This window comes from Loxodonta africana, chromosome 9, assembly GCF_030014295.1.
Source record: "Loxodonta africana isolate mLoxAfr1 chromosome 9, mLoxAfr1.hap2, whole genome shotgun sequence".
NCBI classification, from domain to species: domain Eukaryota; kingdom Metazoa; phylum Chordata; class Mammalia; order Proboscidea; family Elephantidae; genus Loxodonta; species Loxodonta africana.
In genome coordinates, this window is record NC_087350.1 from 10,217,284 (window position 1) to 10,245,065 (window position 27,782).

The 27,782-nt window shown below is 39.7% G+C and overlaps 1 protein-coding gene across 3 annotated transcripts in view; it reads left to right on the plus strand.

The window, feature by feature from the left end:
• Positions 1-27,782, plus strand: part of LOC100664503 (contactin-associated protein-like 3) — a 361,706-nt gene that overhangs the window by 248,295 nt on the left and 85,629 nt on the right. For all 3 annotated transcript variants that reach the window (XM_064291046.1, XM_064291044.1, XM_064291045.1), the window contains 2 exons: positions 5,276-5,382; positions 9,875-9,994. In XM_064291046.1, coding sequence (XP_064147116.1) covers positions 5,276-5,382; positions 9,875-9,994 — 227 coding nt within the window. The remainder of the gene's footprint in view (positions 1-5,275; positions 5,383-9,874; positions 9,995-27,782) is intronic.

A 27,782-nucleotide genomic window follows, 5' to 3' on the forward strand; every position in this document is an offset into this window, starting at 1 on the left:
TTTCTAGGAGTTCATCCATTTCTTCTAGGTTTTCAAAATTGTTAGAGTACAATTTGTCATAGTAATCTGATATGATTGTTTTAATTTCAGTTGGGTCTGTTGTAATATCGCCTATCTCATTTCTTATTTGGGTTATTTTGCTTCATCTCCTGCTTTTCTTTTGTCAGTTTGGCCAATGGTTTATCAATTTTGTTAACTTTTTCCAAGAACCACCTTTTGGTCTTGTTAATTCTTTTTCTATTTTCTATTTCATTTAATTCTGCTCTAATTTTTATTATTTGCTTTCTTATGGTACCTGAGGGTTTCTTTTGCTACTCTCTTTCTATTTGTTCAGGCTGTAGAGATAATTCTTTGATTTGGGCCCTTTCTTCTTTTTGGTCGTGTGCATTTATTGATATAAATTGGCCTCTGAGCACCGCTTTTGCTGTGTCCCAAAGGTTCTGATAGGAAGTGTTTTCATTCTCATTGGATTCTCTGAATTTCTTTATTCCATCCTTAATGTCTTCTATAATCCAGTCTTTTTTGTGCAGGATATTGTTCAGTTTCCAAGTGTTTGATTTCTTTTCCTGCTTTTTCAGTTATTGATTTTTACTTTTGTGGCCTTATGGTCAGAGAAGATGCTTTGTAATATTTCAATGTTTTGGATTCTGCTAAGGCTTGCTTTATGACCTAATATGTGGTCTATTCTAGAGAGTGTTCTATGTGCACTAGAAAAGTAAGAATACTTGCCTGCTGTTGGGCGGAGTGTTCTGTATATGTCTGTGAGGTCAAGCTGTTGATTGTGGCATTTAAATCTTCCCTGTCTTTATTGAGCTTCTTTCTGGATGTCTTGTCCTTCAGTGAAAGTGGTGTGTTAGTCTCCTACTGTAATAATGGAGCTGCCTATCTCATTTTTCAGTGGTGTCTTGCAGCCCTGTCATTGGGTGCATAAATATTTAATATGGTTATATCCTCTTGGTATATTGTCCCTTTAATCATTACATAGTGTCCTTCCTTATGCTTTGTGGTGGATTTCACTTTAAAGCGTATTTTGTCAGAAATTAATATTGCTACTCCTGCTTTTTTGATTGTTGTTTGCTTGATCTATTTTTTTCCATCTTTTGAATTTTACTTTGTGTCTCTAAGGTGTGTCTCTCGTAGGCACATGTAAATGGATCGTGTTTGTTAATCCATTCTGCCACTCTCTGTCTCTTTATTAGCTCATTTAGTCCATTTCCATTCAGCGTAATTATGTATAGGTATGAATTTAGTACTACCATTTTGATGTCTTTTTTTATGTGTTGTTGACAGTTTCTTTTTCCCACTAAATTTTTTGTGCTGAGTAGATTATCTTTATATATTGTCTTTTCCTTGTATTCATTGTTGTTGATTTTGTTTCTGCTGAGTTTCTGTTTTTTTCTTGTATTTTATTTTGATTTGTAGGACTGTCTCCTTTGTAGTTACCTTAATATTTACCCCAATTTTTCTAAATTTCAATCTAAATTTTATTTCTTTGTATCACCTTGTCTTCCTCTCCATATGAAAGATCTATGACTACTTTTCTTAGTTCCTCTTTATTGTTTTAATGCTGTCTTCTTTTACGTAATAATATCGCTGTTTCCCTGTTCTGAGTGTTTTTTTATGTTGATTTATTTTTGTGATTTCCCTGTCTGGGTTGACTTCTGATTGCTTTGTCCAGTGTTCTAGTCTTGGGTTGATACCTGATATTATTGATTTTCTAACCGAAGAACTCCCTTTAGTATTTATTGTAGTTTTGGTTTGGTTTTTATGAATTCCCTAAACTTCTGTTTAACTGAAAATGTCCTAATTTCACCTTTGTATCTGAGAGACAGTTTTGCTGGATATATGATTCTTGGCTGGCAATTTTTTTCCTTCGGTTTTTTATATAAGTCATCCAACTGCCTTCTTGCCTGCATGGTTTCTGCCGAGTAATCCGGAGCTTATTCTTATTGACTCTCCTTTGTAGGTGACTTTTTGTTTATGCCTAGCTGCTCTTAAAATTCTCTCTTTATCTTTGGTTTTGACAAGTTTGATTATAATATGTCTTGGTGACTTTTAAAATCTACCTCATGTGGAGTTTGATGAGCATCTTGGATAGATATCATCTCATCTTTCATGATATCAGGGAAGTTTTCTGCCAACAAATCTTCAACAATTCTCTCTGTATTTTCTGTTATCCCTCCCTGTTCTGGTATTCCAGTCACTTATAGGTTATTTCTTTTGATAGAGTTCCACATGATTCTTAAGGTTTCTTCACTTTTTTAAATTCTTTTTTTCTGATTTTTCTTCAGATACATTGGTGCCAAGTGCTTTATCTTCAGGTTCACAAATTCTGCCTTCCACTTGTTCAATTCTGCTCCTTTGACTTTCTATTTAGTTGTCTACTTCTGTGATTTTATTGATAATCTTTTGAATTCTGATTGTTGTCTGTCTATGGATTTTTCCAACGTATTAAATTTTTCGTTATGCTCCTGAATAATCTTTTTAATTTCTCCAACTGCTTTATCTATGTGTTCCTTGGCTTTGTTCTGTGTATTGCCTGATTTCCTTCCTGATGTCTTGAAGGGTTCTGTATATTAATCTTTTGTATTCTGCCTCTGGTAATTCCAGAAAGGCACTTTCATCTAGAAGATTCCTTGATTCTTTGTCTTTCGAGAGCTTGTTGAGACAATCATGGTCTGTTTCTTTATGTGACTTGATATTGACTGTTGTCTCCGAGCCATCTATAAGTTATCGTATTAGTTTATTTTATGTTTGCTTACTGTATCCTAGCTTCTTGCTTTGTTTTGTTTTGATATGCCCAAATGGGTTGCTTGAGTGAGCTAGCTTGATTATTTTTGCATTTGGAGCTTTGACGTCCTGTCCCCAGATGGCTAGAGCTGTTATCAGGTATATCAGTCTAGGAGTCCATTCGCTTTTCTTGCATGACTTCAGCTCAGGTGTGTAGGTAGCTCATCATCAAGTGTGTGGTACAGGCTCTGTCCTACAGTCTCAGGGGGCAGGAGTGATTGGTGTATGTACCAATATCTAGTTGCAGCAGGGGGTCATGCTCTGAACAAGGCAGGGGGCTAAGAATCATCCCCCAAGTGTCTCTGAGAAAAGCATGTTCCTGTTCCCTAGAGCATACAGGTAGGTGGTTTCTACATATGGACCATGCACACCCAATGTTTTTGGTTGTTAGGACTGGGAGGTACCAGTTATCTTTGGACCCCTTTTGTGGGTGGCTGGGCGACTGGAGTGGATCCACCAGTCCTTAGGCCCCTGGTATGGGTAGGTGAGGACCCTGTTTAATAGGCAAAGCAATGTGGAACATCAGACACCCACCTCTCCACTGCACAGCTGAAACAGTTGTAGTCTGCCAACAAGGGCCTATTCTGAAATAGGCCCACACAGGTCCCTGCAGAGGGAAAGGTACTCAAAGTCCACAGACTGTTTATACCTGGGCAGGACTTGCTTCTGTCCTGAGCTCCCACAGTTAGTAGAGCTGGCAAATTATCTTTTCCCCCAATTGCAAATTTATTCCTTCTCCAAGGCTGGGAGGATGGCTGTAGGTACTCAACAGGTCCTAGCTCAGGCCCAGGGAAATCAACCTCTGAAGCCAGCTTAGGAGTGGGAGGGTGGGGAGGGGGTGGGAAAACATACACAAGTGGTTAGCTTTTGCCGAGAGCGCTGTTCTTCTCTGGTTTCGGAGGTGTGAGTAGGCTGTGTGACTGGCAGTTTCTCCCTGAGGAAACTGCGGCCGAACACTAGTACCAGCCCACCACAGCCGCTCCTGGGAATGGTGCCTTAGGATTCCCAGTGATTCAAGTCCAGTAACTCCTCTCCACTTCTAAACTGTCTCTTTCTCCCCCTGCCCCTCAGTTCGTTTTCTAACCTTTGCCTTTGATGTTCAGGGCTCCTACCTTGTCATAAATATACTCATTTCACTTGTTTTTTCAGGTCTTTGTTGTAAGAGGGCTCGCCAGAAGTGTCTGTCTATTCCACCATCTTAGCCTCACCTCCTTTTTTTTTATAATCGAGAAAATTTAGTAACCTTCTTTTAGTTACATTTTTTTTAATTTAATAAGCATTAAGGAAAAGTCACTCATCCTTAATTTTAGTAAATGAAATGTCAGTCTCCATCATGTGGATAGCAATAACGTTTACAGCCTCAGTCCTAAGTTCTGTATCATTTTAATTTCTAAATGCATCAGCCAAAAACCAAACCCATTGCCGTTAAGTCAATTCTGACTCATAGCGACCCTGGAGGACAGAGTAGAACTGCCCCATAGGGTTTCCAAGGAGCAGCTGGTAGATTCAAACTGTTGATTAGCAGCCAAGCTCTTTAACCACTGCACCACCTATATATAAGTTGGACCTAAAATTAGATGATACTCAAATCCCTCACCCTGAGATTCTCTGTGGTTGAAGTTATTGTCCTTTCCTTCCTTTTTTAAATTTCCATCATGTTAATAACTCAGTATGGCAACATATTATAATGTATGCATAAATCACTTAGCCTTTGTTGGGCAACAAATTATCCTAGAACTTAGTGCTTACAACAACAGCTCTTTATTTAGCTCACAATACTGTGGTCTCTCTGGGGCTCTTCTGCATCTGAGGTCACTTGGGGTTAAGCTGGCTGCTGGATGGTTTAAGTTGGGCTCACTCATATGTCTGGTTGTTGATGAGCTGTCAACTGAGGTGACTAGGCCCCGTGATGAAGCTCAGGATTCTTCATAGGATTCTTCATACAGTGGTGACTGGAGGAGTTGAAATCAGCAAGACAGCAAGCCCCCCTGCCCAAGCCTCTTTCTAGCCTCTGCTTGGATCAGTGTGTTTGTCTCCCATTGCCCAGCCTAAATTCAACAGGTAGAGAAATAGGCTAAGTCTCTTGATGGGAAGATCTGCACTGTCACATTGCAACAGAGTGTGGATGCAGGGAGACGGGAAAAATGTAGGCTGTTCATGGCCATTGCAAGCAATTTATATCCCTGGTCAAGTATCAAATTAGTCTTGTGTCATTTGTAAAAACGCCAGCAAACCCTCTGATATAAAGACGTGTTGAAAATTTATCCCTTGCGAAGACACAACAATCAATAGCATCCTTGTGGATTTATTAATGTGTGGTTTAGTATTACACTGGGAAACCTTGATGACAGACCCAACAATCCTTGACTGCATTGAAATTTTCCTTTTCTGTTGTCATTCATCTGTTACCTTAACATATTAGTGTTACAATGTACATTTTATTGTATCTGAATATGGAAATAGTGGTGTGTCTGTCTTCTTTTAGGTGTTTGCCCAGCTATTGTGAACATGGGGGTGAATGTTCCCAGTCCTGGAATACCTTCTCCTGTGACTGCACAGATACTGATTACCTGGGGGCAACCTGCCATTCCTGTAAGCCTCACACATTGCTAGTTCTCTTTTCTCTTTTGATTTCCATGTACTTCTTTTGTTTTCCTTTTCCCTGTTTTGTGTTCATGTGTCTGCCTATGTGCAGCCACATGCTAGAAAACAATCACAGAAAAATTAACAGATATTTTAGCAACCAAATAACTCTTTACTGGTTTGTTTTTAATCAATTTTATTTCCTAATGATGGTAAGGAAGCTCACAGAAATATGTAACATCAAATAGGGCAGAAAAAATAGTAAATAACAGGCAAAGGGAAAATAAGTGTAGGAAAATAAAATATGTATAACAAGTAAAAATAAAACAAAATCAAGAATGCATGGTGTCATATCTTGTTCTGTTTCTCAAGTTGGGCCTTTATTTTAGTTCTCAAAGTTCTGTCTGCCAAAGTAAAGATAAAACATGATGAGTTACCAGATTAATATTTACACAGTTAATCAAGGGGAGTCTCATAAGAAGCGCTAGATAAGGTCGCCTGGTACGTTATAGGAAAGTGGAATTAGATGTCAGCCAGAAAATAGGTAAACTTCCAGATCGCTTCTAATCCTGATATTCTTTGTTGTCGATGGTGATATTCATGAGGATATTGATGTTGGTGGTAATGTTAACATTTACTGGGAACTTACAATATGTCTGCACAATTCTAGTATTCTGCATGTTTTAATTTAATTCATTTAATTCTCAAACAGCACTAGGAAGTAAGTGTTGTTATTATCTGCATTTTATACTTCAATGAAGAGAGATGTTAAATAGTTTGTCCAAGGTCACACAGCTAGTTTGTGGTGGAGACAGGCACTGTGCCCACAGCCAGGCTCACAACCACCATGAGATTGTGTCTTCTATCTCAAACGCCAGGTTTATTTTCTGAAGAATTGCTCTCTGTAAAATTTGAAGCTAACGAAACTTTATTGACCACTAATTCATTAGCTCTCAGAAGCATATGACAGAGCCCCAAAAGCCTCAGGGTTTTCTAATTATCAAATTAGTTTTTATTTATGTTTTAGTTTTTTCTCCATTTGTGTATGACTACTGACATCTCCAGAGCCCTGGTGATGCAGTGGTTAAGAGCTCAGCTGCTAACCGAAAAGGTCAGCAGTTCAAATGTACCAGCTACTCCTTGGAAACTCTATGGAGCAGTTCTACTCTGTCCTATAGGATTGCCATGAGTTGGAATCAACTTGTCAGCAATAGGTTTTGTTTTTTGTTTTTGTTTTACTGAAATCTCCAAGTCCCTCCTCCCTTGGCACCCCCCTATTTTTCTGGGTTTTTAGAGAAACTGCATTAACATAAAAAGTCACCGATCTTGCTACTCTTAGTCCCTTCCACTGAGGTAACACATTGTACTTCTAGGAACTCTTCCTTATGAATTATTAGTTTAATTTTATTTCCACTATAAGCCATGGGAGAAAGGTAGAGCATGGATCAGTGGTGTCATTAGGGTTGGTTACCCAGTGTGGGAACTCATGGCGTCACACGTCCCCAACCAGGGTGGGTGAATGGCCTGGCCCCACCTTGCCCCCCTGCAGGGCCAGTGCCACCCCGTTTGGCCCCCCGCAGTTCCTCCCTTCTCTCATTGGCCAAGGCGGAGACACTCCTCTCTGCCAATTAGTGGGCACCGCGCCCTGCTGCCCACACTCTGGCAGGTGGTGGTGGGGCTGATGAGCTACTGCACTGGGTAATGCCAACCCTAGTGATACCACTGCCTTGGCGACCCCTCCCCTGGTGGTGTCAGGTGGTCCACTGCCACTGTGGACCCTGGGGTCATTTTGGTGTGACCCCCTCCGACAGTGTCAGTGGGTACAATCCATACTCCCCATGCCCCCTAGTGATGCCATTGGCACGGATTGTTATAAACCCAGCTTTACACTTAAGGAAACCAAATCCCAGGGAACCTAGTGTTGGAGTTGGGATGAGAACCTGGTCCCCAGCCCTGGTGGTTGCACAGAGAAGCTCCAAAGCCTCTCGGCAGAGGCAGGAGAGGTGACAATCAGGAAGGACTCCTGACTTACCCCCTCAAGTGCTCCTTAATTCCACCCAGAGCAAGTCCACTTGCCTTCCTATTTACTATTACAGTGCCAGGTAAGAACTTTTCTGAGGTGACTCCTCGTTTGAAAGGAGCTGGCACCTCTGAGATCAAAGGCTATTTGACTTAACCAGAGTCGCAGAATTAGGACTGGGATGGTATGTTTTACCTCAAGTGTCCTCCATCTCACTTAACAAGTTGTCTTATACAAAGCCAATACCTAATAAATATGTTTAATTAATAATTGCTACAATGTGATCAGTAACTATGATTCTAAACAGTTACTTCCAATTTTGGAATTATATTCCAAAAACTCTGGGGAAAAAATTAAAAGGTAAACATGGAGGGTCTCTCACTTGTGGCCCGCTTATTGATCTAATAATTGAATTGGCTGTATTGTGATTCTCTAACAAGTGAACCAAATGAAGATGAAACACACCTAGTCCTCACTCTCTTGTTATCCAGCATTTCACGTTTGCAGCAATAGTAGAATATCTTCTCTCCAATCAGTTTGTGCATTAATGGCATATGTCTGGCAGTAACAAATGCCGAGGTGTGAAACAAGAGTTAACACTGGCTGTGATGATTAAGGTTATGTGTCAGCTTGGCTGGGCCATGATTCTCAGTGTTTGGCAGTTATGTGGTGATGTAATTTGGCAGTTATGTAATGATGTAGTCATCCTCCATTTTGTGACCTGCTGTGGTCATCCTCCATTTTCACATAAAGCTGATTTTCTTCATATAATGAAAACTGGAAGCTAACTATGTCAGTAAGTGAGGAGTGGGTATGTTGCCAAATCTACAGCAAGTGATCATGAGACCATTTTTTATTGGTGGGGTATAGGACAGGGATTGGGGTTCTAATTATACAATGAATATAGTGAATGCATGTGTACATTCATGTTTAAAGCAGAATTCCTCCTAATCATACTTCCTCACTCCTTGTTCTCTAGACAATTCCTGCTCTAATCTAAACGTAATTCCTGTTATCAGTTTGCATCCATCCCTCTGGACAGGTGCATGTTTTTATAGAAATGTAAATACGGGTGGCAAAAATGCAAGCATGGTGGGAAAACAATCCCTGTTGTCTATATTTTCATGGTGACAGGAGCACTATTATTTTGAGGCAGTCTGCCATGAAAACTATTTTGACACAACACTTAACCATATTTAAAATAAAGGATATATATTTTTTGTAATATGCCTGGACAAATAAACATTTCTTTCATTTTCTTGTTGTGAGATGAGAGAAAAACAATTCTTTTGCACCTCCCTGGATTTGAAAATATTTTTGTATAAGTATTTAGGCAAAGTTAAATAACGTAGGTAATCCAGTTAGTACCGAGTGGCATAAATACAAAGCCTCTCTGTCTGTACTGTAATTACACTGCTTTATGGATCTTGCCTAACCATTATCTGCGTCTGTCTATGTTGATGCCAAGTCTGATCGTTAGGGCTGCCGTGGCAATTGGAGCCAGCACTGGGCCAGAATCAGACTGTGCTTCTTACCCAGCGGCCGTTAGCCGCTTTTCACGTTTTTCAAAAGGTTTCTCCTGTCAAGGCAACATGTGGGCCACACAGGGCAATGTTACCTGGTTGATTACTCATGTAAACTTATTATGAATGTTAATAAAGTCCATCATCTGCACACGCTAATTGCCTGCCTTGTACATAGCAAAACATTTATGGTGTAAATAAAAACATTCAATTATGAATTGGATAAGTTGAAATTACAAAAAGGCATATTAAACATGCATATATATATTATTATGTATGCTATATATCGTATGCGTTATATTGCTGTTAGCTGCCTTCATGTCAGCCTCCAAATCATAGTGACGCCACGCACAACAGTATGAAACGCTTCCTGGTGTGTGTGTGTGCGTGTACATATATATAATAATTCAAAGCAATGGAAGTATGCAAATTATCACTTGCAAAGCATTTAAGGAAGTTTCTTTGTAAATCAAACTTAAAACTTGAATGCAAAAATGTTGCTGATTCATACAACCGGCATTGGAAAAATGCATTTCACTTGTAAATTGTTTTAAGTAAACCAAAGATATGATTACTGAGCAATTTTAGAAATGTTTACAGTCTGTTGAGTAAGTAACAAATCATTTAGGGAAGGTAATGTGCTTCAGGTATTTAGACATTACATGGCAGAACCAGGATGAGACTAGAGTAAATCCAGTGGATATGCTTTTGAATGAAGGCTTATGTTATTAGAGCAATTAGGATTTAGGTTCACAGGTTTCCCGGTGGTACCTCCTGAAGTCTTTCCTTCTGTGCTTCAAAATCCTGCTGACACTTGATTGAAACGGGAGGACACTCCTCTGGAGAACATATACCTAGGGATAGTGTAGAATGCATATCGCTAAAGTATCCCATAATTAAAAGCACCGAGGGATTCATCCCACTGCAATGCCTCACTGATAATCGGTGTTCTTTGCAGCTCTCTACGAGCAGTCGTGTGAAGCCTACAAGCACAGAGGGAACTCTTCAGGGCTCTACTACATTGATTCAGATGGAAGTGGCCCACTGGGACCATCTCTGGTATATTGCGACATGACAGGTATCTTAATAAGCTTTTATATCACAGTCAGATTCATACAAATGCTTGTTATACCCAGAACCATAATGGCAAAGCAGAGTTTACCTGGTTGGCAGCTTTCTGTACATGTGCATTGTGATTGTAATGTGATTGCTAAGAAGTATTAAACATAATATTCAAAAATAGTTTAAAAATGATAGTTACACGTTATTTAGTAAGGGCTCAGTGTCATTAGTTACTGGAAGTATAAATAATTACTTTGTGGAACAACTAATAATAAAACTTTGCTTATTCAGCTAAAATGAAAAAGGCTAAACTTTATTTCTTAGATTATGTCAATATATGTGAAAGACTTAGAGTATTTGTCTTTTTAATTAAAAAAAGTCCCATTCATATTTTGAATATTTAATAACATGAATTTGTCTAGAAGATGGTATTTCTTAAGCATACACACTTCATGTAATGTGTTCATATGCAACTGTGTGTAAATAGTATTTCCTTTTTTCCTAGAAATCCAATTATGAGATAAACATGTGTGTGGTGAATAGCAGTATGTATATATACATATAAAAAAAATACATATATATATATATATATATATATATATCATAAACAAGTCCTGTACAGCTCTGAAACTTTTTAGTTAATGCATCTGCTCCTTGTTGCCCTTGCTGTCGATTCCAACTCATAGTGACCCCATAGGACAGAGTTGAACTGCACTATAGAGTTTCTAGGGAGTGGCTGGTGGATTTGAACAGCCGACATTTTGGTTAGCCACGAAGCTCTTAACCACTATACCACCAGGGTTACCCCTACAAGTATAGGAGCTCAAAAAGACCAAAACACCAACTGGCATGAATGACATCTCCCTAATATAATTAGGTCCTTGGGTGCTGCAAGTAGTTTGCACTCCACTACTAACCTAAAGGCTGACAGTTCAAACCCACCCAGTGATGCCATGAAATAAAGGCTTAGTGATCTGCTTTCATAAAGATTACAGCCAAGAAAACCTTATGGAGCAGTTCTACTCTGTAACACATGGGGTCAACATGAGTTGGAACTGACTCAATGGTAAAGCGTTCTGATACAGTTGATAAAAATTCTTTTATGTATCTGAACATATAGTTCTATTTCTACCTATCGGTATCTGTGTGTATCTGTGTGTGTCCATACTAATATAAGTTTTTTTCCATGCTAATGTATCATTGGAGCACTTGTTGCACGGTGGTTAAGAGCTTGGCTGCTAACCAAAAGTTCAGCAGTTTGAATCCATGGAAACCCTATGAGGCAGTTCTGTAGGTGTTGCTGTGAGGAGCTCTGGTGGTACAATGGTTAAGAGCTCAGCTGCTAAGGAGAAGGTGGGCAGTTTGACTCCAACAGCTGCTTCTCGGAAACCCTGTGGGGCAGTTCTACTCTGTCCTATAGGGTTCCTATGAGTCAAAATTGACTCAGTGGCAACAGGTTTGGTTTTTGATTTGGACTGTGACATTTAACCAACAGAAAGGAAATAACGCTTCTTTTAGGAAGCTTGTTTCTGGGTTACCCTAGTGGTATAGATGTAATAGTACTTCAAAAACTGTGGAATTTGACTCTGCAAATTCTGAGAAAGTTTTCAGAAAAAAATCAACTGTAGATGGTAGTGAGGAAATTATAACTTACTATAATTTGTTTTGCCTGTTATTAGAGCTGTTTTGTCACCCTAATAGGAATGTAATTTCCACAAGCAGATAAGTTTATGGGTAAATTTATAATGATGGTTTGTGAGTAGCTTAACCATCCTCATGTAGTTTTTATACCTACTACCACTGTATGCGTAAAACAGCCTCTGAGCATTTATTTCTGCAGTAATCGCATGATTTGATTATGATTAGACACATATTCCAGCCTGAGGAACTCTGGTGGCAAAGTGGTTAAGTGTTTGGCTGCTAACAAAAGGTTGGCAGTTTGAATCCACCAGCTGCTCCTTGGAACGCTATGGGCAGTGGGTCGCTGTGAGTCGGAATTGACTTGATGGCAATGCATTTGGTTTTTTTGGTTTCCAGCCTGAAAACTATCAGTGAGTGTGGCACAGAAACCTGAGAACTCGAAGGGCGTTGCGCTGGACATGGGTACTGCTGTTTCCAGCTTTTGAGCATGCATTTTATCATAGATACTAAGCAAAATATTACATTCTGATGTTAGGGATAAAGTTACTGGCTTAACCTTTACTGAAAGATGCATGATCAGTAAAATGTGTGAGGGAATAGCCAAGGAGATCTTGCTAGAAATTCTCGTCTCCCATGGTAATAGCAGCCCTTCAAGTCACTCGATTTCTATATCGTTTTGCTTTCATTATCATGAGTCAGGTGATGCCGAGGAACTGGTATCCCAACAATACATCTCTCTTTTATCAATTGGATGCTTAATTATCCAAAGGTCCTGGCATTACTAAAGATTTTCATAATTTTGTCTGGGGGGTATCCTGTGATCAGGGTGCCACATACACCACAAAATTTCATGATCCACAGAAAATAGGAATGAGCACAGCTGGCATATTTCTTGATTAGGAGGGATTCGGTGTCTGAAGGTGTTTCATTGATAATTAACTGTTGGCAAGCTTGGTAAGGCCAAGGTCAAGTTTATAAAGACGTTTGCTGCCAAGGGGAGGAGCTGGGAGCTGATTGCTGAATGGTCTGCAGTTTCTGGCTCTAATTTAAGAAACACGTTTTAATCATCACAAGTAAACTTGTGGTAAACATGGAACCTGGGCTTCACCACTGGGCTTTAGTTCTGCATGTCTGTAAAGCCCTTTGGAATGTATAACTAATATATGAGTTTCCTAGGACTAACATAACAAAGTACCGCAAAGCAGGTAACTTGAAAATGCAGAAATTTATTGCCTTACAAATCAAGAGACTAAAAGTCCAAATTGAGGGTTTTGATGAGGCCTTGCTCTCTCCTAGAGAAAGATCCTTTCCTGTCTCTTCCACCTTCTGGTAGATGCATCCCACAAGGCCATCTTCCCTCTGTGTCTCTCCTTATAAGGACACCACACCGATTGGGTTAGAACGCAGCCTACTCCAATGTGACCTCACAGTAACTTAACTGATAACATCTTCAGAGATCCCATTTCTAAACAGGGTCATGTTCACAGGTACCAGGGGTTAGGACTTTAGCATATTTTTTGGGGGCGGGGACAGTCCCATTTGTAACAACTTGTTCAAAGGCATTTTGTTTTAATGTTTGATCTTGCTGTTGTTGTTGTTAGCTGATGTGAGGTTTACTCTGACTCATGGTGACCTTATGTATAACAGAAAAAACATTGCCTGGTGCTGTGTCAACTTCATGAGCACTAGCATGTTCGAGTCCATCAATGCAGCTATTGTGCCAATCCATCTCAAAAAGGATATCCTTTGCCCTTGTTGGCTCTCTACTTCACCAAACATGATGTCATCATCTAGTGATTGGTCCCTGCTAACGACATCCCAAGGATTTCATTTTACTCGGATCCACAATCAACAGCCATGGAAGCAGCAGTCAAGAAATCAAAAGACGCATTGCAAAGGACCTCTTTAAAGTGTTGAAGAACAAAGATGTCACCTTGAAGACTAAGGTGCACCTGACCCAAGCCATGGTATTTTCAATCGCATCATAGGCATGTAAAACCTGGACAGTGAATAAGGAAGTCTGAAGAAGAATTGATGCCTTTGAATTGTGGTGTTGGTGAAGAATATTGAATATACTGTGGAGTGCCAAAAGAACGAACAAATCTATCTTAGAAGAAGTACAACCAGAATGCTCCTTAGAAGCAAGGATGGCGAGACTGCATCTTACATACTTTGGACATGTTGTCAGGAGGGATCAGTCCCTGGAAAAGGACATCATGCTTGGCAGAGCACAGGGTCAGCGGAAAAGAGGAAGACCCTCAAGGAGGTGGATTGACGCAGTGGCTGCAACAATGAGCTCAAGCATAACAACGATTGTAAGGATGGCGCAGGACCGGGCAGTGTTTTGCTCTGTTGTGCGTAGGCTCGCTATGATTCGGAACTCACTGGATGGCACCTAACAACAACAATGACATGTCCGAAGCAAAGGAGTCGGATATTGTTCTGTTGTGAATCCATAGTTGTTTCATTGGCTAGTTTTTGGAAGTAGATCCCCAGGCCTTTCTTCCTAGTCTGGAAGCTCTGCTGCAACCTGTCCACCATGGGTGGACCCTGCTGGTGTTCGAAATACCAGTGGGATAGCTTCCAGCATGACAGCAACATGCAAGCCACCACAATACAACAGACTGATGGATGGGTTGTGGCTTAATCATGCAGAGGGATGCTAACTTGATACAGTGACTGCTGTGTTCTTATTTTCTGTAACTGCTGTTACCTACCGCCCCTCTCCTTTTCAGAGTAAATTTTGGCATCTGCTACAACAGAGTAGAGGAGCCCTGGTGGTGCAACAGTTAAGCACTTGGCTGCAAACTGAAAGATTTTTTTAAATTAATTAATTATTTTTTTATTATTGTACTTTAGATGAAGGTTTACAGAACAAACCAGGTTCTTATTAAACACTTAGTACATATATTGTTTTGTGACATTGGTTACCAACCCCGCAACATATCAACACTCGCCCCTTCTTGACTTTAGGTTCCCTATTACCAGCTTTTCTGTCCCGTCCTGCCTTCTCCTCCTTGCCCTTTGTCTGCTGTGCCCATTTAGTCTCATTCTGTTTTATGGGCCTGTCTAATCTTTGGCTGAAGGGTGAACCTCAGCAGTGACTTCATTACTGAGCTAAGAGTGTGTCCAGGGGCCATACTCTCAGGGTTTCTCCAGTCTCTGTCAGGCCAGTAAGTCTGGTCTTTTTGTGTGTGTGTGTGAGTTAAAATTTTGTTCTACATTTTTCTCCAGCTCTGTCCAGGACCCTCTGTGATGATCCCTGTTCAGAGCAGTCAGTGGTGGTAACCAGACACCATCTAGTTGTGCTAGACTAAGTCTGGTGGAGGCTGTGGTAGTTGTGGTCCATTAGACCTTTGGACTAATCTTTCCCTCTTGTCTTTGGTTTCTTCATTCTCTCTTGCTCCAGATGCGGTGAGACCATTGGAGTATCTTAAATGGCCACTCACAAGCTTTTAAGACTCCAGACGCTACTAATCAAAGTAGAATGTAGAACATTTTCTTTATAAACTATGTTATGCCAGTTGAGCTAGATGTTCCTTGAGACCATGGTCCCTACAGCCTTCAGCCCAGTAATTCTGTCCCTCAGGGAGTTTGGATGTGTCTATGGAGCTTCCATGACCTTGCCTTTGTCAAGCTGTGCCGTCTTCCCAGTTTTGTGTACTGTCTTACTCTTCACCAAAGTTACCACGTATCTATTGTCTAGTTAGTATTTTTCCATCCCCACTGTTTCCCTCCCTTGTAACCATCAAAGATTGTTTCTTTTCTGGTAAACCTTTTCATGGATTTTTATAGTAGTGGTCTCATAAAATATTTATTCTTTTGTCATTGGCTTATTTTACTCAGCATAAAGCCTTCCAGATTCATCCATGTTGTGAGATGCTTCGCAGATTCATCATTGTTCTTTTATCATTGCGTAGTACTCCATTGTGTGTATGTACCATAGTTTGTTTATCCATTCATCTGTTGATGGGCATCTAGGTTGTTTCCATCTTTTTGCTATTGTGAACAATGCTGTAATGAACAAGAGTGTGCATATATTTGTGTGACAGCTATTATTTCTCTAGGATATATTCCTAGGAGTGGGATTGCTTCATCATATGGTATTTCTATTTCTAGCTTTGTAAGGAAGTGTCGTATCATTTTCTAAAATGATTGTACCATTTTGCATTCCCACTAGCAGTGTATAAGAATTCTTTCTAACCTCCATGCATGCAGCCTCTCCAATATTTGTTATTTTCTTTTTTTTTTAATTTGTGCCAGAGTGAGGTAGTATCTCATTTTGGTTTTATTTGCATTTGTCTAATGGCTAGTGATGGAGAGCATTTCCCCATGTGTCTATTAGATGCTTGAATGTCTTCTTAAATCTCTTGTTCATTTCCTTTACCCATTTTTTTAATTGGATTGTTTGTCTTCTTGATGTACAGTGTTGGATTTTTCCATAGATTTTAGAGATTAGACCTTTGTTAGATTTGTCATAGCCAAAAATTATTTATCCCAGTCTGTGGGTTCTCTTTTTACTCTTTTGGTGAAGTCTTTTGAGGCATAAGTGTTTAACTTTTAGAAGATCTCAGTTATCTAGCTTATCTTCTGGAGTTTGTGTGTTGTTAGTTATGGTTTATATCCTATTAATGCTGTGTATTAGAGCCTCTACCATTGATCCTGTATTTTCTTCTATGGTCTTTATTGTTTTTGGATTTATATTTAGGTCTTTAATCCATTTTCAGTTAGTTTTTGTGTATGGTGTGAGGTGGGGGTTCTGTTTTCATTTTTTTGCCGATGAGCATTCAGTTTTGCCAGTACTATTTGTTAAAAAGACTGACTTTTCTCCATTTGATGGACTTTGGAGACATGTTAAAGATTAGGTTACCCTAGGAGGATGGATTTACATCTGGGTTCTCAATTCTGTTTCATTGGTTAACGTATCTGTCGCTGTACCAGTATCAGGCCGTTTTGACTACTGTAACTGTAGAGTAGGTTCTGAGGCCAGGTAGTGTGAGTCCTCCTACTTTATTCTTCTTCTTCAATAGTGCTTTACTTATTTGGGGACTTTTTCCTTTCCATATAAAGTTAATGATTAGTTTTCCATCTCTTTAAAGAATGATGTTTTATTTGGATTGGTATTGCATTGTATTTATAGGTTGCTTTGGGTAGAATTGACGTTTTCACAATGTGGAGCCTGCCTATCCTTGAGCATGGTGTTGTTGTTGTTGTTAGGTGCTGTCGAGTCGGTTCTGACTCATAGCAACCCTATGACAACAGAAAGAAACACTGCCTAGTCCTGCGGCATCTTCAAAATTGTTGTTATGCTTGAGCTCATTGTTGCAGCCACTCTGTCAGTCCACCTCATTGAGGGTCTTCCTCTTTTCTGCTCACCCTGTAGTCTGCCAAGCATGATGTCGTTCTCTAGGGACTGATCCCTCCTGACAACATGTCCAAAGTATGTAAGACGCAGTCTTGCCATCCTTGCCTCTAAGGAGCATTCTGGCCGCACTTCTCCCAAGACAGACTTGCTCGTTCTTTTGGCAGTTCGTGGTATATTCAATATTCTTCGCTAACACCGCAATTCAAAGGCATCAACTCTTCTTTGGTCTTCCTTATGCATTGTCCAGCTTTCACATGCATATGATGTGATTGAAAATACCATGGGTGGGGTCAGGTGCAACTTAGTCTTCAAGGTGACATCTTTGTTCTTCAACACTTTGAAGAGGTCCTTTACAGCAGACTTACCCAATGCAATGTGTCTTTTGATTTCTTGACTGCTGGTTCCATGGCTGTTGATTGTGGATCCAAGTAAAATGAAATCCTTGACAGCTTCAATCTTTTCTCGGTGTATCATGATGTTGCTTATTGGTCCAGCTAGAAGAAATTTTGTTTTCTTTATGTTGAGGTGCAGTCCATACTGAAGGCTGTGGTCTTTGATCTTCATCAGTAAGTGCTTCAAGTCCTCTTCACTTTCAGCAAGTAAGGTTGTGTCATCTGCATAACACAGGTTGTTAATGAGTCTTCCTCCAATCCTGATGCCCCGTTCTTCTTCATAAAGTCCAGCTTCTTGTATTATTTGTTCAGCATACAGATTAAATAGCTTGGTGAAAGAAGACAACCCTGACACACACCTTTCCTGACTTTAAGCCAATGAGTATCCCCTTGTTCTGTACGAAGAACTGCCTTTTCATCTATGTAAAGGTTCCTCGTGATATGAGCATGGTATGTGTTTCCATTTATGTAGATCTCTCTTGGTTTCTTACAGTAGCATTTTGTGGTTTTCTTTTTATTGGTCTTGTATACCCCTGTTGCTGTTGTTAGGGATAATGACACTGGTTTAACCTTTACTGAAAGATGCATGATCAGTAAAATGTATGAGGGAATAGCCAAGGAGACCTTGCTACAAGTTCTTGCCTCCCATGGTAATAGCAGCCCTTCAAGTCAGTTGATTTCTATATAGTTTTGCTTTCATTATGAGTCAGGTGATACCAAGGCACTGGTATCCCAACAATACATCTCCCTTTTATCAGTGGTTGTTGTTGTTGAGTACCATCAAGTCAGTTCCTAGTCATAGCAACCCTATGTACAACAGAAGGAAACACTACCCAGTCCTGCACGGTTCTCAAAATCATTGTTATGATTATGCCCATTGTTACAGCCACTGTGTCAATCCATCTTGTTGAGGATCTTCCTCTTTTTTGCTGACCTTCTACTTTACCAAGCATGACGTCCTTTTCCAGGGACTGATCCCTCCTGACAACATGTCCAAAGCGTGTGAGATGTAGTTTCGCTGTTCTTGCTTCTAAGGAGCATTCTTGTTGTACTTCTTCCAAGACACATGTGTTCATTTTTGGACAGTCCATGGTATATTCAATATTGTTCTACAAGACCACAATTTAAAGGCAACAATTCTTCTTTGGTCTTCTTTATTCATCCTCCAACTTTCACATGCATAGGAGGCGATTGAAAACACCATGGCTTGGGTCAGATGCACCTTAGTCTTCAAGGTGACATCTTTGCTTTTCAACACTTTAAAGAGATCTTTTGGAGTGGATTTGCCAAATGCAATGAGTCTTTTTTTTTTTTTTTTTTTTTTAATTTTATTGTGCTTTAAGTGAAAGTTTACAAATCAGGCCAGTCTCTCATACAAAAAATTTATATACAGCTTGCTAGGTACTCCTGGTTGCTCTCACCCTAATGAGATAGCACACTCCTTCTCTCTACCCTGTATTCCCTGTGTCCATTCAGCTAGCCTCTGTCCCCTTCTGCCTTCTCATCTCCCTTCCAGGCAGGACCTGCCCACGTATTCTCATGTGTCTGTTTGATCCAAGAAGCTCACTCCTCACCAGTATCATTTTCTATCTTATGATACAGTCCAATCCCTGTCTGGAAAGTTGGCTTTGGGAATGGTTACTGTCTTGGGCTAACAGAAGGTCTGGGGGCCATGACCTCCGGGGTCCTTCTAGTCTCTGTCAGACCTTTAAGTCTGGCCTTTTTACAAGAATTTGAGGTCTACATCCCACTGCTCTCCTACTCCTTCAGGGATTCTCTTGTCTTCCCTGTAAGGGGAATCATTGGTTTTAGCCAGGCACCACCTAGCTCTTCCAGTCTCAGGCTGATGTAGTCTCTGGTTTATGTGGTCTTTTGGGCTCATAATTATCTTGTATTTTTGATGTTCTTCATTCCCCTTTGCTCCAGGTGGGTTGAGACCAATCGATGCATCTTAGATGGCGGCTTGCTAGCATTTAAGACCCCAGATGCCACTCTCCAAAGTAGGATGCAGAATGTTTTGTTAATAGATTTTATTATGCCAATTGACCTAGATGTCCCCTGAAACCATGGTCCCCAAACCCTGGCCCCTGCTACGCTGGCCTTCAAAGTGTTCGGTTTATGCATGAAACTTCTTTGCTTTTGGCGTAGTTCGGTTGTGCTGACCTCTCCTGCATTGTGTGTTGTCTTTCTCTTCACCTAAACTAGTTCTTGTGTACTATCTAATTAGTGAATACCCCTCTCCATTCCTCGCCACTCTTTTAACCAGCAAAGAATATCTTCTTCTCTGTTTAAACATTTCTTGAGTTCTTATAATAGTGTTCTCATACAGTATTTATCCCTTTGCAGCTGACTAATTTCACTCAGCATAATGCCTTCCAGATTCCTCCATGTTAAGAAACGTTTCACGGATTCATCATTGTTCTTTATTAATGTGTAGTATTCCAGTGTGTGAATATACCATAATTTATCCATTCATCTGTTGATGGCCATCTTGGTTGCTTCCATCTTTTTGCTATTATAAACGGTGCTGCAGTGAACATGGGTGTGCATATATCTGTTTGTATCAAAGCTCTTGCTTCTCTAGGATGTATTCTAAGGAGTGGGATTGCTGGACTGTATGGTAGTTCTATTTCTAGCTTTTTTTTTTTTTTTTAACTTTTATTAAGCTTCCAGTGACCGTTTACAAATCCAATCAGTCTGTCACATGTAAGTTTACATACATCTCACTCCGTACTCGCACTTGCTCTCCCCCTATTGAGTCAGCCCTTTCAGTCTCTCCTTTCGTGACAATTTTGCCAGCTTCCCTCTCTCTCTATCCTCCCATCCCCCCTCCGGACAAGAGTTGCCAACACAATCTCAAGTGTCCACCTGATATAATTAGCTCACTCTTCATCAGCATCTCTCTCCCACCCACTGACCAGTCCCTTTCATGTCTGATGAGTTGTCTTCGGGGATGGTTCCTGTCCTGTGCCAACAGAAGATCTGGGGACCATGGCCGCCGGGATTCCTCTAGTCTCAGTCAGACCATTAAGTATGGTCTTTTTATGAGAATTTGGTGTCTGCATCCCACTGATCTCCTGCTCCCTCAGGAGTTCTGTGTTATGCTCCCTGTCAGGGCAGTCATCGATTGTGGCCGGGCACCAACTAGTTCTTCTGGTCTCAGGATGATGTAGGTCTCTGGTTCAAGTGGCCCTTTCTGCCTCTTGGACTCTTAGTTGTCGTGTGACCTTGGTGTTCTTCATTTTCCTTTGCTCCAGGTGGGTTGAGACCCATTGCTGCATCTTAGATGGCCGCTTGTTAGCATTTCAGACCCCAGAATAGCAAAAAGCAAATAGCTGGAAGCAACGAAGGTGGCCGCATTTCAAAGTGGTATGCAGAATGTTTTCATAATAGAATTATTTTCCCAATTGACTTAGAAGTCCCCTCAAACCATGGTCCCCAGACCCCCGCCCTTGCTCCGCTGACCTTTGAAGCATTCATTTTATCCCGGAAACTTCTTTGCTTTTGGTCCAATCCAATTGAGCTGCCCTTCCATGTATTGAGTGTTGTCCTTCCCTTCACCTAAAGCAGTTCTTATCTACTGATTAATCAATAAAAAACCCTCTCCCTCCCTCCCTCCCTCCCGCCTTGTAACCACAAAAGTATGTGTTCTTCTCAGTTTTTACTATTTTTCAAGATCTTATAATAGTGGTCTTATACAATATTTGTCCTTGTGCCTCTGACTAATTTCGCTCAGCATAATGCCTTCCAGGTTCCTCCATGTTATGAAATGTTTCACAGATTCGTCACTGTTCTTTATCGATGCGTAATATTCCATTGTGTGAATATACCACAATTTATTTACCCATTCATCTGTTGATGGCCACCTTCGTTGCTTCCAGCTTTTTGCTATTGTAAACAGAGCTGCAATAAACATGGGTGTGCGTATATCTGTTTGTGTGAAGGCTCTTGTTTCTCTAGGGTATATTCCGAGGAGTGGGATTTCTGGGTTGTATGGTAGTTCTATTTCTAACTGTTTAAGATAACGCCAGATAGATTTCCAAAGTGGTTGTACCATTTTACATTCCCACCAGCAGTGTATGAGTTCCAATCTCTCCGCAGCCTCTCCAACATTTATTATTTTGTGTTTTTTGGATTCATGCCAGCCTTGTTGGAGTGAGATGGAATCTCATTGTAGTTTTAATTTGCATTTCTCTAATGGCTAATGATTGAGAGCATTTTCTCATGTATCTGTTGGCTGCCTGAATATCTTCTTTAGTGAAATGTGTGTTCATATCCTTTGCCCACTTCGTGATTGGCTTGTTTGTCTTTTTGTGGTTGAGTTTTGACAGAATCATATAGATTTTAGAGATCAGGCGCTGGTCAGATATGTCATAGCTGAAAATTCTTTCCCAGTCTGTAGGTGGTCTTTTCACTCTTTTGGTGAAGTGTTTAGATGAGCATAGGTGTTTGATTTTTAGGAGCTCCCAGTTATCGGGTGTCTCTTCATCATTTTTGGTAATGTTTTATATTCTGTTTATGCCTTGTATTAGGGCTCCTAGGGTTGTCCCTATTTTTTCTTCCATGATCTTTATCGTTTTAGTCTTTATGTTTAGGTCTTTGATCCACTTGGAGTTAGTTTTTGTGCATGGTGTGAGGTATGGGTCCTGTTTCATTTTTTTGCAAATGGATATCCAGTTATGCCAGCACCATTTGTTAAAAAGACTATCTTTTCCCCAATTAAATGACACTGGTCCTTTGTCAAATATCAGCTGCTCATACATGGATGGATTTATATCTGGGTTCTCAATTCTGTTCCATTGGTCTATGTGCCTGTAGTTGTACCAGTGCCAGGCTGTTTTGACTACTGTGGCTGTATAATAGCTTCTGAAATCAGGTAGAGTGAGGCCTCCCACTTTCTTCTTCTTTTTCAGTAATGCTTTGTTTATCCGGGGCTTCTTTCCCTTCCATATGAAATTGGTGATTTGTTTCTCTATCCCCTTAAAATATGACATTGGAATTTGGATCGGAAGTGCATTTTATGTATAGATGGCTTTTGGTAGAATAGACATTTTTACTATGTTAAGTCTTCCTATCCATGAGCAAGGTATGTTTTTCCCCTTAAGTATGTCCTTTTGAATTTCTTGTAGTAGAGCTTTGTAGTTTTCTTTGTATAGGTCTTTTACATCCTTGGTAAGATTTATTCCTAAGTATTTTCTCTTCTTGGGGGCTACTGTGAATGGTATTGATTTGGTTATTTCCTCTTCGGTGTTCTTTTTGTTGATGTAGAGGAATCCAAGTGATTTTTGTATGTTTATTTTATAACCTGAGACTCTGCCAAACTCTTCTATTAGTTTCAGTTATTTCTAGCTTTTTAAGGAAGCATAAAATGGATTTCCAAAGCGGTTGTACCATTAAGTTCCCACCAATAGTGTGTAAGCTTTTAAGGCTCTCTACAACCTCTCCAACATTTATTATTTTGTGTTTTTTGGATTTTAACGTCAGCCTTGTTGGAGTGAGATGGAATCTCATTGTGCTTTTGATTTCCATTTCTCAAATGGCTAATGATTGTAAGCATTTCCTCATGAATCTGTTAGCTACCTGAATGCCTTCTTTAGTGAAGTGCCTGTTCATAGCTTTGCCCACTTTTTAGTTCGGTTGATTGTCTTTTTGTTGTTGAGTTTTTGCAGTGTCATGTAGATTTTAGAGATCAGACGCTTATCGGAAGAAATATCACAGGTAAAAACTTCTTCCCATTCTGTAGTTAATCATTTTACTCTCTTGGTGAAGTTTTTGGATGAGCATAGGTGTTTGATTTTTAGGAGCTCCCAGTTATCTATTTTGTCTTCTGGTGTTTGTGCATTGTTAATAATGTTTCGTATACTGTTTATGCCATGTATTAGGGCTCCTAACGTTGTCCCTACTTCCATGATCTTTATCTTTTTAGGTTTTATATTTAGGTCTTTGATCCATTTTGAGTTCGTTCTTGTGCATGGTGTGAGGTATGGGTATGCTTTTTATGCATCAATTGATAAGATCATGAGGTTCTTGTCTTTTGTTTTATTTATATGATGGATTACATTAATTGTTTTTCTAATGTTGAACCATCCTTGTATACCTGGTATGAATCCCACTTGGTCATGGCGAATTATTTTTTTTGATATATTCTTGATTTCTATTGGCTAGAATTTTGTTGAGGATTTTTGCATCTAAGTTCATGTGGGGTATAGGTCTGTAATTTTCTTTTTTTATCATGTCTTTACCTGGTTTTGGTATTACGGATATGCTGGCTTCATAGAATGAGTTTGGGAGTATTCCATCCTTTTCTATGCTCTGAAATACCTTTAGTAGTAGTGGTGTTAACTCTTCTCTGAGAGTTTGGTAGAACTCTTCAGTGAAGCCGTCCAGGCCAGGGCTTTTTTTTTGTTTGGGAGTTTTAAATTACCTTTTCAATTTCTTCTTTTGTTATAGGTTTATTTAGTTCTATCTCTCTTTGTGTTAGTTTAGGTAGGTACTGTATTTCTAGAAATTCATCCATTTCTTTTAGGTTTTCAAATTTGTTAGAGTATAATTTTTCATAGTAATATTATATGATTCTTTTAATTTCAGTTGAGTTTGTTGTGATATCACCCATCTCATTTCTTCTTCTGGATATTTGCTTCCTCTCCTGTTTTTCTTTTGTCAGTTTGGCCAATGGTTTATCAATTTTGTTAATTTTTCAAGGAATCAGCTTTGGTCTTGTTAAGTCTTTCAGTTGTTTTTCTGCTCTCTACTTTATGTAATTCTGCTCTAATTTTTATTATTTGCTTTCTTCTGGTGCCTGAGGGTTTGTTTTGTTGCTTTCTTTCTATTTGTTCAAGTCGTAGGGATAATTCTGTGATTTTTGCCCTTCTTTTTGGATGTATGCATTTATTGATAAAAATCAACCTTTGAGCACTGCTTCTGCTGTGTCCCAAAGGTTCTGATAAGAACTGTTTTCATTCTCATTGGATTTTGTGAATTTCTTTATTCCATCTTTAATGTCTTCTATAACCCAGTCATTTTTGAGCAGGATATTGTTCAGTTCCCAAGTGTTTGATTTCTTTTCCCTGCTTTTTCTGCTATTGATTTCTACTTTAATGGCCTTATGATCAGAGAAGATATTTTGTAATATTTCAGTGTTCTGGATTCTGTTAAGGCATGTTTTATGACCTAATATGTGGTTTATTCAAGAGGATGTTCTATGTGTGCCAGAAAGGAAAGTATACTTGGCTGCTGTTGGGTGGAGTGTTCTGTGTATGTCTATGAGGTCATGTTGGTTGATTGTGACATTTAGATCTTTCATGTCTTTATTGAGCTTCTTTCTGGATGTTCTGTCCTTCACCAAAAGTGGTGTTTTTAAGTCTCCTACTATTTTTGTGGAGCTGTCTGTCTCACTTTTCAATGCTGTTAGAGTTTGTTTTGTGTATCTTGAAGCTCTTTCATTGGGTGCATAAATATTTAATATGGATATATCCTTCTATTATATTGTCTCTGTAATCATTATATAGTGTCCTTCGTTATCTTTTGTGGTGGATTTAACTTTAAAGTTTATTTTGTCGGAAATTAACATTGCCACTCCTGCTGTTTTTTTTAATTGTTTTTGCTTGATGTAATTTTTTCCATCCTTTGTTTTAGTTTCTTTGTGCCTTTAAGTCTAAGATGTGTCTCTTGTAGGAAGCATGTAGACCGATCATGTTTTTTTAATCCATTCTGCCACTCTATGTCTCTTTCTTGGTGTATTTAGTCCATTTACATTCCGTGTAATTATAGAGAGCTATGAGTTTTTTTTTTTTTTTGAGTTTAGTGCTGTCATTTACATGTCTTTTTTGTGTGTTGTTGACAGTATGTTTTTCCTGCTTAATTTTATGTGCTGAGTAGTTTATATATTGTCTTTTCCTCTTATTCACTGTTGTTGATTTTGTTTTTGCTGTGTTTTTATTTTTCTCTTGTATTTTATTTTGATGGGTAGGATTGTTAGTCTCCTTTGTGGTTACCTTCATATTTACCCATATTTTTCTAAGTTTTAACCACACCTTTATTTCTTTATATCACCTTGATTTCCTCTCTGAATGAAAGACCTATCACTACATTTCTTACTCACTATTGTTTTAATGTTATCTTGTTTACATAGTGACATCACATTTTCCCTGTTTTGAGCGTTTTTTTGTCTTGATTTAATTTTGTGGTTTCTCTTTCTGGGTTGACATCTGGTTGCTCTCTCCTGTGTTCTAGTCTTGGGTTGATATCTGATACTATTGATTTTCTAACGAGGGAAACTCCTTTATTATTTCTTGTAGTTTTGGTTTGGTTTTCATGAATTCCCTAAACCTCCCTTTATCTGGAAATGTCCTAATTTCACCTTCATATTTGAGAGACAGTTTTGCTGGATATATGATTCTCGGCTGGCAATTTTTTTCCTTTAATGCTTTATGTAAGTCATCCCATTGCCTTCTTGCCCGCATAGTTTCTGTCAAGTAGTCAGAGTTTATTCTTACTGACTGTCTTTTGTAGGTGATTTTCATTTATTCCTAGCCGCTCTTAAAATTCTCTCTTTGTTTTTGGTTTTGGCAAGTTTGATTATAATATGTCTTGGTGACTTTAAGATCTACCTTATGTGGTAAGATCTACCTTATGTGGAGTTCAATGAGCATCTTGGATAGATATCTTCTCATCTTTCAGAATACAAGAGGTTTTCTGCCAACATATCTTCAATAATTCTCTCTGTATTTTCTTTTATCCCTCCCTGTTCTGCTACTCCAATCACTCGTAGGTTATTTCTCTTGATAGAATCCCACACGAATCTTAGGGTTTCTTCATTTTTTAATTCTTTTATTTGATTTTTCTTCGACTATATTGTTGTCAGGTTTTTTGTCTTCAATCTCACTATTTCTGACTTCCATTTCCTCAGTCCTGCTCCGCTGACTTTCTACTGAGTTGTGTAATTCTGTAATTTTATTGTTAATCTTCTGAATTTCTGAAAGCTGTCTCTCTATGGATTCTTGCAGTTTATTAAATTTTTCATTATGTTCTTGAATAACCTTTTTAATTTCTTTAACTGCTTTATCTGTGTTCATTGGCTCGTTCTGTGTATTTCCAGATCTCCTTCCTGATGTCTTAAAGAGTTCTATGTATTATTCTTTTATACTGTGCATCCGGCAATTCCAGGAAGGTACCTTCATCCTGAAGATCCCTGGATTCTTTGTTTTCAGAGCTTGTTGAAACAATCATGGTCTGCTTCTTTATGTGATTTAATATTGACTGTTGTCTCCGTGCCATCTGTAAGTTATTGTATTAGTTTATGTTTGCTTACTGTATCCTAGCTTCTTGCTTTGTTTTGTTTTGATATGCCCAAATGGGTTACTTGAGTGAGCTAGCTTGATTATTTTCACCTTTGAAGCTCTGACATCCTGTCACCAGATGGCTAGATATGTTAGTGGGTATTTGAGCCTAGGAGTCCATTCACTTTTCTTGTATGGATTCAGCTCAGGTGTCCAGGTAGTTGGTCATCAAGCATGTGGTACTGGCTGTGTCCTGTAGTCTCAGGGGGGCAGGGTGGTTGGTGTAGGTATCAGTATCTCATTGCAGCAGGGGGTCACGCTCTGAACAAGGCAGGGGACTGACAACTGCCCCCTGAATGCCTGTGAGGAAAGTGTGTCCCTGTTCCGTAGAGCACACAGGTGGGTCGGTTCTGCAGAAGGAACATGGGCACCCAGTGCTTTTGGGAGGAAGGACTGAGAGGTACCAGTTATCCTTGGACCACTGTCGAGGATGGCTAGGTGACATGGGTGGAGCCACCAGTCCTTAGGCCCCTGGTGTGGGTAGGTGCAGACTCTGTTTAATAGGCAATGTGGTGTCAAACATGAAACACCCACCTCTACACCACACAGGTGAAACAGTTACAGTCTGCCAACAAGAGCCTATTTTCTTGAAATGGGCCCACACAGGTCCATGCAGGGATGAAAAGTATTCAAAGCCACTTCTGTCCTGAGCTTCCCAGCTTAGTGGAGGTGGCAGAATATGTTTTCCCCCAATTGTGAATTTATTCCTTCTCTGAGTCTAGGAGAATGGCTCAGGATGCACAACAGAACTTATATCAGGCCCAGGGAAATCAACAGCCACTGAAGCCGGCTTGGAGGCTGGGGGTGCAGTGAAATAAATGCAAGTACTTAGCTTTTGCTGAGAGCACCGTTCTTCTCTGGTTTTGGAGGTGTGAGTAGGCTGTGCGACTCCTGTCTTTCCCTGAGGACAGCGCATGTGGAACACTACCCCCAGCCCCACTGCGGTTACTCCAGGGAATGGTTCCTTAGTGTTCCCGCTGATTCAGGCCCAGCAACTTCTCGCCGCTTCTGAGCCATCTCTCTCTCCCTCCCCCTGCTGCTCAGTGTATTTTCTAACTTTACCTTTGA